This window comes from Euphorbia lathyris, chromosome 8 (genome assembly GCF_963576675.1).
Source record: "Euphorbia lathyris chromosome 8, ddEupLath1.1, whole genome shotgun sequence".
Lineage (NCBI taxonomy): Eukaryota > Viridiplantae > Streptophyta > Magnoliopsida > Malpighiales > Euphorbiaceae > Euphorbia > Euphorbia lathyris.
Genome location: NC_088917.1, coordinates 66470372 through 66488891, shown reverse-complemented (window position 1 = coordinate 66488891; position 18520 = coordinate 66470372). Strand labels below are relative to the sequence as shown.

The window sequence follows — 18520 nt, the reverse complement described above, 5'->3', positions numbered from 1 at the left end:
ACCCTTTGTCACGTCATCAAATTTAACGCTGTTATGTCATTTTCCGTAATTCTTGTAACGGCGTATGACACAATCCTTTTTTTTTTTTTGTAAAAACAAACCACATGATTTATTTTGGAAAAACATGAAACTACATGGGTTTCTTTTAGAATTTACCCTAAATTAAATTGCTGATTGTATTTTATACTAATCATAATTTAATTTTTTATTTTTTTTAATGTAAAATAAATAAGCTGGACGACCTGAGCTGGACTTCGAAATCAGTCCCTTTAATCTGGCCCAGTCCAGCTCGAACCTAATACGAATTTAATACATGTTGGAGTGAGTTTGGACAAACTAATTATATGCAAGTTCGGTTAGATTCGGTTCAAGCCCAATCCGATCCAATCCATGAACAGGCCTACACCAATTTTAATTATGGGCAAGTAACATTTAATAAGGTAGTTTATTATTAGTTTCTAATATTTTGTGAGCCATATAAAGATGGTGGGTCCAATTTTATTATGTTTGAATTTGACTAAATTTTATTCTAAATTGATTTTGATTCACATGAGTGATGGTTTTGAGTGGAGAAATAAATAAAATAGAAACGGGTAAATTACACCGATGGTCACTGAACTTTACTCATTTAACATTGTAACCACTGAATTTCAATTCTTAACAATATAGCTACTGAACTTTACACTTTTTAATACATGTGGCCACTCAATGCCTTAAAACGACTGCCGACGGTCTGAAAATAAAAAATCGAAAAGCTAATGATATTCCAAGGGCTTTAATTGTTAAAAAATTTCGTTTTGAGATCATTTAGGTGTTGTTTGGTTAGGAAAGAGGGTGAATTTTTAGAGAAAGAAAGCTTCAAAAAAGATGATTTTGGAAAATAAAAAATGTGGTTTCATGATAAATGGCGTTCTGAACAACTTTAATTCTTGAATATTTTTATTTTGAGGTCGTTAACGGTCATTTTGAGGACTTGGTTAAAGTTAAGTGGCCACTAATATAAAAAAAAAAGTGTAAAGTTTAATAATCATACCGTTAAGAATTGAAATTCAGTAACCATGAGTGTAATTTACCCAAAAAGAAACATTACAAAATAATAATAATTTGTATGAGTCTCATTTAATTATTATAAATACCCACTCCTTATTCCTAATTTCAATTCGTCGACATCTCTCCTCAACTTCTTTATTTTTGGGTGTTGTTAAACCCAGCCTCAAATTCCCACCCCTAGCCCTGTGAAAGGACGAAAATGCCCTTTCATGGGTTTTGGGGAGGGGAATTTCTGTTTTTTTACCAATCCGACATGTGGGCGTGTGCATATCACGCCTCACCGCGTGGTCGGGCGTATAGATATCACGCCTCACCGTGTGGTCGGGCGTGATAACCGCACGCCTCACCGCAAGGTCGGGCAGTTGGCTGTCACGTCCGACCACGCGGTGAGGCGTGTGTCTATCACGTCCGACCACGCGGTGAGGCGTGATAGCCACACGTCCGCGTGTCGGATTGGCAAAAAAAAATAGCTTTTTAACCTCGTAAATAGTTCGTTAAACCCGTAAATAGGCCATTAAACCCGTAAATAGACCGTTAAAACCGTAACTACAGAATTGTACTTAAAACCTAAAAATACCATACAATTTAGTCCTAAAATCAGTAAAAATAATATAAGTTAATTAATAAATATTATTAAGCACAACATATAAAACTAATATAATCTAGTCCAAGCCTCTCTCCTTTCAGCGTATAGATTCTCCAAGTGACGAACACTCGGATGACAAAATAAACGCCATTGGGTGGCAATGGGAGGCACTGGAAACGTATGATGTAAATAAAGACGTATGTAGTGATGATAACTCCCCAAATGACAAATCATAATCTCTCGCTATGGTGGTCTTCCATCGTCCGAACGCATCGGCAGTATAGTGCAACATCCTAACTGTTGTGTAGTAAAGAGGAAAATTATTGCGTTCAATACAGATGCAGCAGCAAATAAGTCATCCGGACTCACCATCCAGTGGGACTCACCACAACCCGCTCCTGCCCATTTAATACGTGTGAGGGCAGCATCAAATCCGTTCCCGTACACTGGCGCATACAGATCACGGTTTGTCCACATCTCATTCTCTATGAGCACTCTCATCAGCTTCCACTCCTCTTGGTTATAAATGATGGCATCGGCTAAAACACGAATCCACAGTTACCATCTGCTACAACATCATGGAATCCAGTAATAAATGGTACGATGAGACCTTGAACCCGATGTAAATGGTGGTAACCGGCGATATCCGTATCAAATCCGACTGAAAATATTAATATATGAAATTTATCAATAAAAATATATTTACTTTAACTTCAACATATATATAAATGAAATAAAATATACCCGGCATCTGGCTGTTATGCACAGATGAGGATGAGGAACGGCCTCGACTACGACTACTCCTCGAACCTGAGGACCGTGCTCGACCTCGTGGTGCCTGACTGTACTCCCATGCACTCGGATATCGTTTCGTCGATGAATTTCCCTTTGGTCTACCCCTAACAGTGTCTTTGACCTCAGGTTCTTTGAAGCCACTCTGTTCCGGGTTTATCTGATCATGAATGTACATCGATATGCTACGCACCATTGAATTATCTAATTTTTCAACCTTTTCCACAAGAGATTGAAAAAATCGGTGATCCTCAGACCCGTCAGCATATACTGGAGCAGTAACTGGTATGTCACTCAACCCTTCAAATGCAAGAGATCTCCAAAAAGGATGGATGTGGTCAACACAGACCGATTCATCTGTGTCAATATATGTTTTAAGCTCACATGCACACGGAATGCCATGAGTCATGGGCAACACGCATCCGCATTGACTTACCACATCCATACTCAATCCGTGCATCCGCTTGAGCTCAGCATTTAGTACAGCCAAGCAGTAATGTGAAACGTGTAAGTCGAGATACATGAAAGGTGCTCCACAGTTTCAACTCGACAGGTTGTGGTGTTTCCTAAGTGCAACACCTTGTTCGTCCATGCTCGACAAAACTTCTCTTTATGCACTAGCCATGTGGTCTCCACGTAATCTATCACATGAGGCCAGTTGGCAGTAGTATTCTTCATGGCTACCACTACCGCCTCATATTCGGCTACTGTCGGGGCTTCAATTATACGTTTCCATTTGGAATTCTTAAAAATTTTACCAAACCTCTTCATTCCACTCAACTTGCCTACTCTATCCTCCACATCTTTATTAATATGCCATGTGCACAATAAATGATGACTATGAGGAAATACCTCACGAACCGGCCGCATCAGTCCTAACTCCCGGTTTGTAGCAATGGCTGTCGGATGCACATTAGGTTGGAGCAAAAGCTTCAATTTTTGTAACACCCACATATAACTACCCTCAGTTTCATCCTTCATGATTGCATAGGCGATCAAGAAGTTTTTGTTTGAAGGCGTCATTCCAATGATGTCAAAGAATGGCATCTTATACTTGTTTGTTTTATATGTTGAATCCATACCAACAAACAAGTAATAAGATCGGAACAGTGTGATCGATGTTGGATGTGCCATAAATAAGTGAGTCACGACATTGATACCCGGCACCGCTTGCGTCCAATGTATGTAGTCCTTATCTATAGCAAGCCGATAAAACTGACCGATTACATCCCGACCCTCAAAGCTCTCAGTCTTGATTTTCTCCCTATAATTATAGATATGTCTTTGTGTCGGGCAATCCTCCGGATGTTTTTCTTTGATTGCAGCAAAAATAGCACAAGGCTTAGCTTGAGCTGAACTCATTTCACGAACAAGTTTTTTGGAAGCCGGGATTAGTCCGCTCATCTGTCTGTAGCCCTGATGATATACAGCCAACTGATGACAGTGCTGTCCTCTATCTCCAGGAATCCCATTCACCACCCAACCGCCCAATTCAGCGATTTCCATAACCTTTATCTGGAATTTGCAACCACAGTACTTTGTTTTTGTATTCTTCCGTAGTATAACATCCGTATCCATATCCTTTTTCCTTTTATAATTCTTAACACCACGAGCACATTTAACCAATATCCACTTTGACTTGCACCCCGTCTTGTGCGACGTTGTGGTTAGCTCGAACCCGATCCCAATTACCGTCTGTTTTGCCCAGTTAACAGCTTCATGATATGTTTGAAACATTTGTTTGGAAAAAAACTGCGAACTGTAATCTATGCCGTTTCTGTCAAATTCTTCCCACGAAACCTCCTGTAAATGATAAATAACGAACATTACATTCCAAAACGTGACATTTGTATAGCGTTTCGGTGTCTAAACCCGAAAAACAGCCACAAATATGCTCGGGCGTGTGAGCATCACGCCTCACCATGCGGTGGGGCGTATGAACATCACGTCTCACCATATGGTGGGGCGTATGAACATCACGTCTCATCTCATGGTGGGGCATGTGGCTATCACGCCTCACCATGTGGTGGGGCGTGATACTCATACGCCCCACCATATGGTGAGGCGTGATGCTCACACGCCCGAGTGCCGAACCAGATTTTTTTTTAATTCAAATTACAGAAATGCAAGGAAGTTCAATTGGAAAAATACCTCGAATTCAGACACTGCATCACTCCCGTCTCCTCCCGGTGATAACGGATTGCCTTCCATCAAACGTGTTGTCTTTGATTCGGATGAAAATGTATTTGGGAGACTTTGAGAGAGTTTGGGAGGGATTGAAATTTTCAGTTTTTGGTTAAAGGGCGGTTACGTCTTTTTCCGGGGCTGGAAGTGTGAAAGTGGGGCTGGGTTTAGTAACCCGCTTATTTTTCTATTTTCAGTTTCATTCTTTATTTCCTCTCCTAACTCAGTTTTTTAGCCACTTTCGAAGTAAAAATTATACGATTAAATTTCTTGTTTCATAAAGAAGATTTTGATACCCACTTTGTATAAAATAGATAAACCGCATGGTATTACTTGTCATGTTCGTATCTTTAATTTTTAGTTATTATACACTAATATTATATTATATTATAGTTTTTTTTATTGATTGATAAGTTAATTACGTATTGATCCGGAATATGAATACGGCCCATCAGGCTCACATATGCTATAGGCCCCCTCGGAGGCCCCAAGCTCATTAACAAAGTCTATAGATACCCGAAGGCTTCTCCACTAAAGGTACGCATATAGAGAAATAGACACCTCGACTATACTAATTGTGCACTTCGCTTAAAACCTCTAACTGTCTTAAGCTTCGGAGTGTCTGCAGGGACCGATCCCCCCACAGAGACGACAACGAAGGGACTTGAGCACCTCGCAGAAGTGCTCCTCGCCGAGCGGAGGCCCACAACGGATCACTGTAGTTCGATACCTAATTATTTGGAGCGGTGAACGTGGACTACGAGTGACCTCAGTACTTCGGAAAGATGCAAACGCAAACTGAATCCACTCCAGTAAGAGAGCCGGTCACCAAAGTAGCAAGCTCCATGACGAATGAATTACGTTATGCACCGGTGCTCCCCATCTCCCCAGGAACCTAGCCCCCTTGATGGAGGAGTTTGACCCGGCGGAGGAGAAAGCATACAATACCTCGCAGCTTCTCAGCGCGATACGCGGCTTCCAAACCACTCAGGCCGTCCACACGGCGACTCAGATGAAGATCACGGAGCAGCAAAGAAGCCTGCGAGATGAGAATGCTAAAATCTGGCAATACCTCAAGGAGGCCGCAGAACCGCGACAAGCGAGCACGACCGCTGGGGGACCCACCATCCCGAATGCCTCCACAAAGGAACAACCAAAAAACCCGAATGTATCACCAGCAAGGAGTGTTGCGGGCCCCGAGCCCCCAACAGCTACGAGCAGCGAAGATTTGCTAGAGCTAAAGATTCAGCGTTTCCTTAACAAGCGGGCACTCGGAGGAGTCATGGGAGGAAGCGTCACATCCATCAAAACTCCATTAGTGTAGAGAATCATTGAGACTAGATTTCCGCGAGACTGGAAGGCACCTCGCTTGTCGTAATACATAGGGACAGAAGACCCCAATGACCATGTGGCTTCTTTTATGAGCACCATCAACCTCTATTCCAAGGACGAGAATATTATGTGCAAGGTTTTTCCCACAACGCTCTCCGGGAGCGCACAAGAATGGTATCGGGGACTGGCGCCCGAATACATTGACTCTTTCGATCTCTTGAAAGACCTCTTCCTCTCAAGGTTCACCGCGACTGCAAAAGTAAGAAAGATCAGCTCCGACCTCAATAGCCTCAAGCAGCGAACCACCGAGCCACTACGCAAGTGTCGGGATAAGCCCAAGATGTGGAATTACGTGATAGCATAAGCCGAATTTGCATATAACTCAGATGTGAGCTCAACTACCAGGAAGTCCCTATTTGAGGTTGTGTACACCAAGACGCCTAAACACCCACTCAACTTAGGGGAGGTTCCAAAAGGGTAAAAGAAGAACGTGGTTTCCCAACACCTAGCTAATGATTACCTCCAAATGCATCAAGAGGTGAAAAAGAGAATTGAGGAGAAGAATAGCAAGATCAAGACCAAAGTTGATGAACATCAGAGGGGTCTTTAGGTTGAGGTCAGGGATGAGGTTATGGTGTGTTTGAGCAAGGAGAGGCTCGTGAATGCTCCTAGTAGCAAGCTTAGACCGAGGAGGTATGGGCCATTCAAAGTGACTAAGAAGATCAGTGTCAATGCTTATCATATAGAGCTTCCTAATTGGCTCGGGAGGATGTCTACTTCTTTCAATGTGGGAGATTTAAGCTTGTAAGAACTGGATGGGCACCTTGAGACTACAAGGGACGAGTTGGGATCCAACTCTTTTGAAGAGAGAGTGAATGATGAGGACATCTCCAACACGGGCCCGAAGGAAATCACCAAATCTCCCGACACTAGCGACACGGTCACACGGACCAAGGAAATAAAAAGACGGCTGAAACTGCAGCTGACATATCGTGCTAAGGTGTGACATGCCGTGTCAGCCTGAAGAAACCTTGTGGAACTTTAAGCATTGGCAACACACTGTGTCACCACCTTGACACGCCGTGTCACCTGTAACTTCAGCTCCAAGCTGATTTCGGCCTTAGCTAGTTAATTCCGCTTTGGCCCCCACTTTTCACTGTTTTGCCACATAACTTAATGACCCATATGCCCCTTATCTTTTGTCTTTTACTATTTTATCCTAAGCTTGTTTTAAGTAAAAGAAACCCTAGTGAGGTCAGTGATGTAATTTCATTTCCTATTGGGAGAGGTACTTAATCTCTTCTTTTCATTTCCTATTGGGAGAGGTACTTAATCTCTTCTTTTCATATTGACATTAATCCGTATCAATAAATTTTATATTTTGTACTTTTGAAAATCATAATATATATATATATATATATATATATATTTATTTATTTATTTAATTTGTGTATAACTAATTTATGTAGTTGATAATTACTTACTGAGATTTTAGTCTCACGTTTTTAAATGTTTTAATGTGTTAGGTGAGAAAGAGCAATATATAAGAGAAGTTACTGGTCGATAAACAAGGTTTGAAGTATCAAGTCGTTAATTTTGTCTTTAGTTATGACCTTTTCTTTTCATTTGGAGATTTGTTTGTATTAAGTAATATTTTGGGACTTAAATGTAGTAGAAATATGGATTTATTTAAAAATATATTTAAGATGAATGCCTAAAAAGTATGATATTAATGATATTTGGATAATTTGGAGACTTCTAGATGTTGATTGTGATCTCTCTAAATTATGCTCGATGTCGATTAAGGATGTTTATGGTCGGGTGTGACATTACTCACTGAAAGAGTGTTAGATCCCGACTATTTAAATGGTTTTGTTTGCGAGTGAAACATAATGTTGAACTCCTCGAAACATCGTCTATCTTATGGTGGTTTTTGTTCATTTTTTTGACAACTCTAGTGAATTTTCAACTGTGGATCACCGCGTTCCGACGAGACTCCAACAGTACTGTAGGAGTAAAAATTCAACAATTGGCGCTTAGTGTTTCTCTGTTGATAGTTGATTATTAGGTAAGAGGTTGCTTATACGCATGATTGTTTATGTGTCGTGCATTGTATTTGACTATTTGTAAGTATTGTGTTAAGTTGAAACTGTCATGGACGTATTTAGCTTCATAAAATTAAATGTTTGATAATATTGTGTTTGATAATAGAAAGTAAAGATGATCTAGCTAACTTTCCTAAAGGACAAAAGGAGCGACTACTAACTGGTGATGAAGATGATAACTTGCTTTCTTTGATAATTGTGTTAACAGTCTGATTCTGACAATGTTCAAGCTGTGCATGCCACTTTTCAAAAGACACATTCTCTCCCACAAGCGGCTCCTTCAGGATGGTTGGAAGCACATAGAGTCCATCTTTACTCAGGACGTGTAACATGATTTTTCCAGTTATTTGATCCTTTACAAGAAAATGATTAGAATTCAAAGAAACAAGAATTATCACGAGATAATTTTTGAACACATAATAGAGATTTATTAAGCTTATGATAAAATAGAGCATCATTAATTTGAAGATTATTAATGTTAGAATGTACAAAATGAAAAAATTTCAAACCTTGACCAAAATGTTATATATATCATATTTTTGTGGCTTAATACATCATTTGCCCCCTGAATTTGTCTAAAAAGTTTGATTGGCCCCCTGAACTTTCAAAATATCCCAATAGCCCCCTCAATTTGCATAAAATGTTTAGTTCGCCTCTTGAACTTGTATAAAATGTAATCAATTGATCACTCGGATGCAAAAGAAAGTAAGTTAAATACGGAAGATACATTCCACGTATCTTAGAATGTTATATATATATATTATTTTATTTTTTGAGTATCCGTTGGTTTTTTTGAGACGGGATAGAGATCTCCACGGTTCGAGAGTAGTAATATCCACCCAGCCTCTAACCCTGCATCAATTTTTTTTTTATTTTACCCTGGTCCCATCAATTCGGATCCCTACAGATTTCGGTTTTTCCCCGCCCCATAACGACCTCTGAATAGAAAAAACAAAAACTAGAAATATAATAGTAGAGGATAAACGTGCAATCATTTTCAACCTCATTCTCTATCTATATAATAGTTTGTCTCTTTTCTTCTAAGTATACGCCAACTTCAGTTTTTGCACTTCTCTTTCTTCTTCCTCCTCTCCTTCTCTCAAGCTTTCTCTCTCCAAAAAAAATGGTAAGTCCATCTCTTTCTTTTTCTATGAATTCATATATCAAACATATTGTTCTTCAAGATTCTTTTTTCCAATTCTTATTTAAATAGGTTTATACAAATAGTACAATAACATTTGAATGTACTCTGAGATTGTACTTTTAATTACAGATATAGCTTTTATTCGAGTTGCACACAAAAATTCTCGAAAACCGAAAAATAAAAAATTTAAATTGAAATCGGACCGAAAATTAAGTTAATGGTGTAGTGTACGGTTTTCAATTTTGAAAATAATGGTTAACGGTTTTTAATTTCTAAATTCGAATGAATATGGTTAATCGGCCGGAATATATTATGATATGAAACAGATAAACGGAGATAAAAATGAAAAGAAAGTAATCCTGACAGCACCAACATCATTAGACGACTCTGCTAATTATCAAGCTCCAAATCTAGTTCGTCGGATTTTAAGTCTTCTTACAAATTTACGGCCAGGATCTGATCTTACTAATTTTCAGGTAATTTTTTTTCATTCTTTCCTGATATTAGTTTAACATTGTAGTAAAAATTTAAGATATTTTTGCTTGCATTCCCATTTAATCACCTGTCACGTTGGATTGATGTGATACAATGATTTTGATGATTTTATTAACATTTTATAATAATATATTAAATAGTATTAACGTGACAAGTGATTTGATATCGTGATATATTGATTCGATGGCGTGGCAAAAAATGTTAGTTAGTCGATGAAAAACGGATATAGGGAGAGCCAGCCTATGGCTTCATATTTAAAGGGTCTCTAATCCAAAACTATGGTAGACCAGATAAAATAGATACAATGATGAAAAATGAGATATATACCACTTCGTCAGAAAATAATTGATTTATAGAATAAAATTGTATAATCGTCATATTTTGATTGTTAAGTTTATTGGGTAAATTACACCCAAGGCCACTGACCTTTACCCATTTTCACATTATGGCCACTGAACTTTATTTCTTCCCGGTATGGCCACTGAACTCTACACTTTTTAATACCGGTGGCCACTTAACACCTCAAACCGACCATTGTCGACTAAAAATAAAAAATTCAAAGCGTTAATGATATTCTAAGAATCTTTAATTCTTGAAAATTTTCGTTTTGAGGTCATTTATGTGTTGTTTGGTTAGGAGAGAGAAAGCTCCAAAAAATGTGATTTTTTAAAATAAAAAATGTGGTTTCATGGTAAATGTCGTCCTGAACAACTTTAATTCTTGAATATTTTCATTTTGAGATCGTTAACGATCGTTAACGATTATTTTGAGAAGTTAGTTAAAATTGAGTGGCCACCAGTATTAAAAAGTGTAAAGTTCATTGGCCATACCGGGAAGAAATGGAATTCAATGGCCATAATATGAAAATGAGTAAAGTTCAGTGGCCATGTGTGTAATTTACCTAAGTTTATTGGACCAAGAACACTATAGTAAAATTATCCTCTAATTTTTTTCATAAAATATAAAACTTATTTCATTTACAATAAAATAATTATTAAGATTTTAATTGTTAAAAATTATCCATATAAATATTTTTACGAATTTAATAGTAATCATGTATAAGAAAAAAGAATACAGTCTGATAAAATAAAATCTAAAGTCGACAATAATAACACACATTGTTTATGTTTTATCAATTACAACCTTTCAACAATAATAACACAAAATTCAAAAATTATTTTCTCTTAAGAATAATCGGGATAAATTACAAATTTAGTTATAGAGCGAGCGGATTTAGCATTCACGTACAAAACAATACAAACATAAGCCAAACATTTACTACGCAGTGTAATTTCAAACATCAATACCGAAAGATAGAGTTTTTCCCATTTACATAAGATATGCAATTTCAACCATTTTCGATGGCTATAATGCTAGAGGTTGAAAGATAACCAGAACATCAAATTACACGTGAAAAAGCTCATTTTTCCTTAATGAATTGCATTTTTTTTATATGCGAAGGCTAAATCTGTTCTTTCCAAATAATATAAAGTTGCTAACTGCTATGTTTTTTTTTTACTAGAACTGCCCCTGAAAACATGTGTTTTTATTTACAAAACAAAATACTTTTTTTTTACTTATAAATGAATAAAAGTACATGTTTTTTTTTTTACTTTTTCCAATTATTAATTAATTAATTCTATTGTTCATAAATTTTATTAGTAGGTAGATAGATCAAGTTGAAAGTGAAATGCAGTACTGTTTTAATTAATATGAAAGTTTTCCTAACTATATGCATTGATGAGCTTTCATACAAGTAAGCCACTAACAGGAAACAACTCAAAAAATTATTATATTTGACTTTCAATAATGACATATAACAAGGGTCTAGCTACCTTCATCCCGGGCAACCCCGAACTGCCCGCACCAACCCGACAACTTTTCCAATTCGTTATTTTAAGATGGTTGAATTGGTTTAAGTCGAATATTTTAGTGATAAAACATCATTGATCAAATTTTATATATCTATTTTTTAAAAAAGAACTATTTGTTTGCATTTTATTTTTTAAATAATTATATTACAATTATTAATTATCTTGAATTCAATTTTAATGTAAGAACATTAAATGAATTTTGTAACTAAAAATCAAAAGATAATTTTTAAAAAAAAAAAATTAAGGGTGACTACCTTTCTAACTGGGTACTTTTAATTTGTTAGCATCCGACAGACCAAAACAAGGTCGTTTTGGTAAGTCGGGGCCATTCCCCCCCCCCCCCCCCCCCCCCCCAAAGTTGGAGTTCAGAAATATTCCCCCAACCCTTTTTTGTTGGTTCTGCAACTGCATGTACATACTATTTTAATGCGATGTTATTAATTACTGTTTGTTTGTTGATATTGTTAACAGGTCGATATTAATTAATTTTCCTTATCATCGACAACTATTTTTGAATCCTAATAAATATTTCATTATTGGTTTTCTATTTATGGCGTCTTCTTTGATTAAGAATTAAGAAGAACAAAATAATCACGTCTATATTCTATTATTATTAGTTATTTTAAATAATTGTTTGATAGAAATTTAATATTTGATAAAGTCATCGAAAATTAAATGAGTGAGTTGCTGTACATCCACATCATGTTTTTAAAATGTAACAGACATGTATTAATAGGACGGCCCATGTTTCATTTTCAATTTCCAGTTTTCAATTGATATGGAATCTTTTCGTTATTTCTAGATAATAATGCACCGAATTCCAATTTAAACTTTATGTTATACATTGTTTGTAATTTAAATATTATTGATTTTTAATCTACTAAATAATAATCGATTAAATGAAATATAATGTAAGATCTGTTTGATTCAGTTATTAACTGATAGTTATTGATGTTGATGTTGTAGTTAGATGTTTGTTGTTGCTGTTGTTAAGCGGTTTGTTTTAGCTGATTAATTATTAATATTTGGTAAAATTATGATTAAATGTTAGTGTGTAAAATATTTAATATAGACATATTTTAATTCTTGAAATTTTTTAATTTGAAGTTATTAATGGTCAATATTGACGGTTTCAACCTAAAAGTTTTTAATTTTACTAACGGTAAGGACCCTAGTCCTCTTTTAGCACCAAAAATAAAACCCATAAGCATCAATTTGTAAATCGGTGAAACCACAGTTATATTTAGAAGTTGCCCAATAAAAAATACAATCCAAATTAATAAAAATAATTTAAATAACTAATAAAAATTTTATTGAATCGGGCAAAACATTTTCTTTCGACAATAGTATTATAGAAATATGAATAATATTAAAGAATAAATATGTTTGAAAATTAGAAAGATAATTTTTTTCAGCATCAAACATATACAAACAACTTTTCACAAAAAATTCTAAAACGCTGCAGTTTTACATAAAAAATGTTAAAGCTCATTCGAAAAGGTAAACAAACGCCCCCGTAAATTTAATATTCATTAAAAAAAATTGAATTTATAAGTAAAATTAATAATTAATTTTAATATGTAATATTTTATTAAATATTATATATTTTTAATGTAATATATATAACAAAATAATTTTTTTAATATTTTAATATCTATTTTGAAGATATATATATATATATATATATATATATATATATATAAAATATTATGAAACATTGAAATAATTTATAAAAATACACTTTTAACTTTGTATAAAATTTCCCTTAAAAAACTTTATATAAAATTTAAATATTAATTAATAAATTACGGATAAAATTATTAAGTAGTTAGTTTATGAAACCGGTTCACTCTGTAGAGTTTTTTTTTTTTTAAATAAAAATAACTAATTAGTGTAATAAGTAAACATTCATTTATTTTAATGTAGTTTTAGTACCAAAAAAGTAAGATGTTTATTTTTATTTTTACATTTAATAGGAATTAAAGCCCATAAATGGTGGGGGCTCCTACTTTCCCTTCTAAATTAATATATCTTATCTCCATTAATTCCTCTCTCTCCTTGCAAACTTTGCTTCTTTCTTATGGGAACATTTTATAAGTTTAGTTAATGATCATCAATTCTAATAAAAATAATAACGGATTGTTTAGTTTATCTGTTGTTTGCTATTTGATGTTTACTGTTACAATTTGATGTTTACCATTAGAAAAGTATGGATTCATGTTATTGGAAAAACGTTATTTTTCATGTATAAAAGACAAACAACAGTCTCTAACCAAAAACATAATATTATAAAAAAATTACAGTACACATACAGTAACATTTATATACTTATACATATTAGTACAAGATATATTTTTTTTTTCTTTTGAAGAAATATAATATGTAAAATATAGGGGCTAATAAATTGTTTACTCATATAATAATTAATGTTTAATAATTGTTTGTGTCATGAAACCGATTGAACTAAAAGTTCGAGCTAATAATTAAGGCTCAACCATATATCTTATATTAATCTCTGACAGTTTGAACGTATATGCATTCAGCTGTCACCATTGTTTAACCTTCCAAAATCACAACTACAAGGGTTTGGAGAATGGGTTTATGCAGTAAGAGAAGATATGTTAAGCAAGTGCAACCACGGCAAAAACCCAGTTGAAAGATTGATAGCAGTTGTTGCTTGGAGTTTTTCAACTATGCGTCCCGTTAACTACGGTCTTTCTCCGTACAATCCTATTCTTGGCGAAACTCATCATGTCATGAAAGGATCCCTCAATCTTCTTCTCGAACAGGTACATTCCACAACACGATTTACTGACACAACCCCTTAACACAACCTATTTAACATGATTATAGCCTTTGTTTCAACAACATAACTGGACTTTCACTTTATTGCAATAAAATCATTCTGGTCATTTTAGACAGAAAAATCACTAGAATAGTTACGTGACAGTTATGTTAGAAATGATTAACTCTTACATACGATATCGCAGCCAAGTGATAGCAAAAAAAATTGTGTTTTTTTTTTTATTTACTTGATTCAACTGCTTGAAACTGTCACGTGAAAACCAAAAAAATGAGATTTGAGCATTGATGTTTCAGGTAGAACATCATCCACCAGTTTTTGCACTCCATGCCACAGATGAGAAAGAAAACATTGAGATGATTTGGTGCCAGAACACAGTTGCCAAATTTCATGGTATTTATAACCAAACTTCCACTGTCACTTTTTTTTTTATAGTTTTTCATCATGTTTCTTGAAATTATAGATGCCTGGTTAGTTATCTAAACTTGCTTACAATGATATATTAGTAGTGTTTGAACTTACTTAAAGTAATACATGTTTCAAATTATTTAAATCTCTCATTGTTCCGCTACATGAACTTAAGGGGGCTAGTGAAACATTTTAAGTAAGTTCATATGACTAATGAGATATCTCCAAAATTCAAGAAATCAATCGGATAATCTGAACAAGTACAATAGCATATACGAAGTATAGCAAGAGGTCCATTTGTCTCACATTGACACACAGTGACAGAGTTAGAAACAAAAATTCGGAGGATTAATGGACAAAAATAAGCTTAACACATTTTTAGCTTCTCGAATTTGTCCAGAAAAGTCAAATGCCACGCTATAGTTCGAAAACGTTCTATTTACCCTTTGAACTGCTTAAAATGACATATTGATTCTCTGAAAGTAATCTATTAGTCTCATAAACTTACTTACAACGATCTATTAACCCCCGAACTTGTTTAAAGTGTACAAATTTCAAATTATCCAAAATCTCTCCTTGCTCCACCACATGGATTTTAAAATCAATAGATCACTTTAAAAAAGTTCAGAAGAGTAAATAAGACGTTTTCGTATAATAGGGAGGCAGTAACTTTTTTTCAAACATCAGCCACGGATAATTCTGCCTCAGATTCTATCCACCGAAATCAAATCCATTACAAATTCTGAATAGAGTGAAATTACTGACGTACTAACACGTTTAGCGACAGAAATTTCCGCTGATATAATACTTTTTATTTGTTTTCCTTATTATAGGGACTAGAGTGGAAGCTGGATTGGAAGGAAAAAGGAAGCTGAAGCTTCATAATTATGGAGAAACATATGTAATGAATACACCAAAGCTACATATAAGATTTATTCCACCTGGTGCTGATTGGGTTGGAAATGTTCAAATTGAATGCCAAGAGACAGGTCTTGTAGCTGACTTATGTTTCTTATCTAATTCTTTCTTTGGAAGAAGAGAACCTCACTCCATTAAAGGCAAAATTTATCATTCTAATTCACCCTCAAACATTCTCTATCACATTAATGGACATTGGAACAGGTATATATAACTCTACGTTACATTAAACCTCGTGGTTACAAGTTTTTGCAGATTGGTAGCTGGGTTTTTTCGTTACAAAACAAATCCTGTAGTTTGTGCGGTTAACAGAATCAAGTCAAATACCTTAACTCTGTTAAAAAAGCTGACAAGGCAAAATACCCTTCTACCATATCAGCATGTTAAGGCATTTGCTTTGATTCTGCTAACGGTGCAAACCACATGGTTTGGTTTATAACGAGATCTGTAAAAACTTGTAACCACGTTGTTAATTTGAAATTATTCCTTAATTTTATCAATTTTGAAACTTATTTTTCTGATTGGATTTGATAATGCAGCATTATAACAGTTAAGGACACCAAAACTGGGAAAGAAAGTGTAATATACAATGCTAAAGAAATAGTTTCAGGGCTCAAAACTCCAATTGTTAAGGACCCTCAGGTACTTCATCAAATATTCTATGATTTACTTTATATTTAAGAAAATTAACTTTAGTACTATTTAGCTTGGGACAATGAAGCTTGATGAAACAAATTTCTTACTTATATCGTGTTTTAGAAACTACGGTAGAAAGGCGTCCTGCGCGGAGATTTTATAGTAAGCGGGACTTTTAGAGGACCCAATACATTTTGTAAGACGACACCTTTCGCAAAATATATTGAGGTCTTCAGAGGATTTGGTGCTTGCTATAATTTCTCCGTAAATTATTAGTTTAACATTAGTCTAATGGCGAATGTCAGAGATTAATATAAGATCTACGATTGGGCCTTAACAATCATCTTGAGCTTTTAGTTAAAACGGTTCCATGACATGGTATCAGAGCCGCTTGGACCAAAAGGTCAAGGGTTTCGAGTCCTGACAACCTCGTTAATTTGTGAAATTAAAAACACATGAAGGGTTGGGCATGTGTTGTGTACGTTGCAAGCCCAATGTGCATTTGTGTGTGGCGCGTGTTAGAGATTAATATAAGATCTATGATTGAGCCTTAACTATCAGCTCGAGCTTTTAGTTCAATTGGTTCCATGACAGTGAAGTATATCCATTTACTAAGGCTCTGTTTGATTAAAAATCACTTAATTTAATAGTTTAAATACTTATTTACAACGAATGTGTTTGATAACTGCAATTATTCAGCCACTTCAAATATTCAATTAAGTTTGCATAACACATGTTTGTGGTTTATGTAATTTGTCATTTAAGGATCTCTGAATTTATTTTTCGGTCAAAAAGTATTTGTGTATTAGTTAATTTTTAAAGTCACACCTTCTATATAAGGTAATTTCTAAAGTCTGTTTTTTTAATTGCTCCAACTCTTTCTCTTTTTTATCAGGGAATATGGGAAACTGAATCAGGAGCAGTGTGGAGTGAAGTAAGTGAAGCAATAATGAGTAAAAATTGGGAAAAAGCAACAGAAGCAAAGAAATCAATTGAAGAAAAACAAAGAGAGTTAAAAAGAGAGAGAGATTCTAAAGGACAAACTTGGCTTCCCAAACATTTCATTCTTTCTAAAAATAATGGTACTTGGGAATCTTCTCCTATTCAAAAATCGGTCCCACCGGCCCCTATTGTCGTTCCTCTTTAACACGTTTTTATTGCAAGCGCTCGGTGTTTTGAGAACTCCTATAAAAGAAACGACACATGTCGTTTCTTTTTTCTTTTTGTGAGGACCGAGGCTTGCAATAATTTTCCTACTTTAACATATTTAGTTTCGCTCAGTACAACACTTCTCCAACGTAACTTTCAAGTCTGTTTATGTTGGTGAAATAATATTATTACACATATATTGTCTCGAAATTCCTATTTTATAAGGATATAATTTATGTCTATGTAATTCTCTCTTAGAAAGCTAATTGAGAGAAAGAGAAATATTAATGTACTATTGAAATAATGAGATTAGATTGATCTAAAATTTATACAACTTTCACATGCATTATATATTACATTCAGTTTTGTTTGTATGGACTTTAATGCCAAAACCCCCTTCAGACGACGGTTAAAAACCGTCGTCCCGCGAGATATAAATCTGTCACAGGGCTCGCTACCGTCTATTGCACCTTCAGACGATGGTTAGGTTCTGTCATTTGAAGATAATATACATGACATCAGCCTAGTTTCGTACTGTTATATGAACATTGTTATGATGCATCTTTTTATTTATTAACGTCACTTTTAATGTCATCACATGACATACTAATAATTAAAAATGTCAAGTCGTTATATGGGAAATTGGCATATTGGTATTCACGGTGACAGTTTTTATAATAATTTATGTCGTAGTAACTTGTATCAGATGGCATAGGTCTTAATCAATCATGTCAAGAAATTTGTTTTAGATGACAGATTCTTTTAATATAATGTCTTTTTTATTGTTGTTTAGATAATATTTTTTTAAACGTAAATGTCACTCCTTGCCTTCTTCTTCGAATGATTCTGGAAATGAACAATAATTATCAAATGAACAAGAATTTCTGTATATCAATGATTTTAATTTTACTGGAGAATAATGCTCATAATCTGTTTACATTTGAACTACACAAATAACTGAATGAATGTAGGGTAAAAAAAATATAAGCAATTAATGTACATCTCCAAATCTGTATATATAGTCAGAGGCGTGGTGGTGTTGAT

General features: G+C 34.7%; 1 protein-coding gene across 1 annotated transcript; it reads left to right on the top strand.

Moving 5' to 3' along the window:
* Positions 1–9067: 9067 nt before the first annotated feature.
* Positions 9068–17832, top strand: LOC136204178 (oxysterol-binding protein-related protein 4C-like). Its single transcript, XM_065995378.1, has 7 exons — positions 9068–9175; positions 9520–9669; positions 14106–14351; positions 14662–14758; positions 15607–15895; positions 16231–16333; positions 17223–17832. The coding sequence occupies exons 1-7, from the start codon at positions 9173–9175 to the stop codon at positions 17472–17474; spliced, it is 1140 nt and encodes a 379-aa protein (XP_065851450.1). The 5' UTR covers positions 9068–9172; the 3' UTR covers positions 17475–17832.
* Positions 17833–18520: the final 688 nt, after the last annotated feature.

Bases quoted from the DNA above. Each gene is read 5' to 3' on its own strand.
- LOC136204178 (XM_065995378.1), top strand. The intron at 14,352-14,661 runs GTACATTCCACA...TTGATGTTTCAG, and splicing joins TCAATCTTCTTCTCGAACAG to GTAGAACATCATCCACCAGT. The intron at 14,759-15,606 runs GTATTTATAACC...TCCTTATTATAG, and splicing joins CACAGTTGCCAAATTTCATG to GGACTAGAGTGGAAGCTGGA.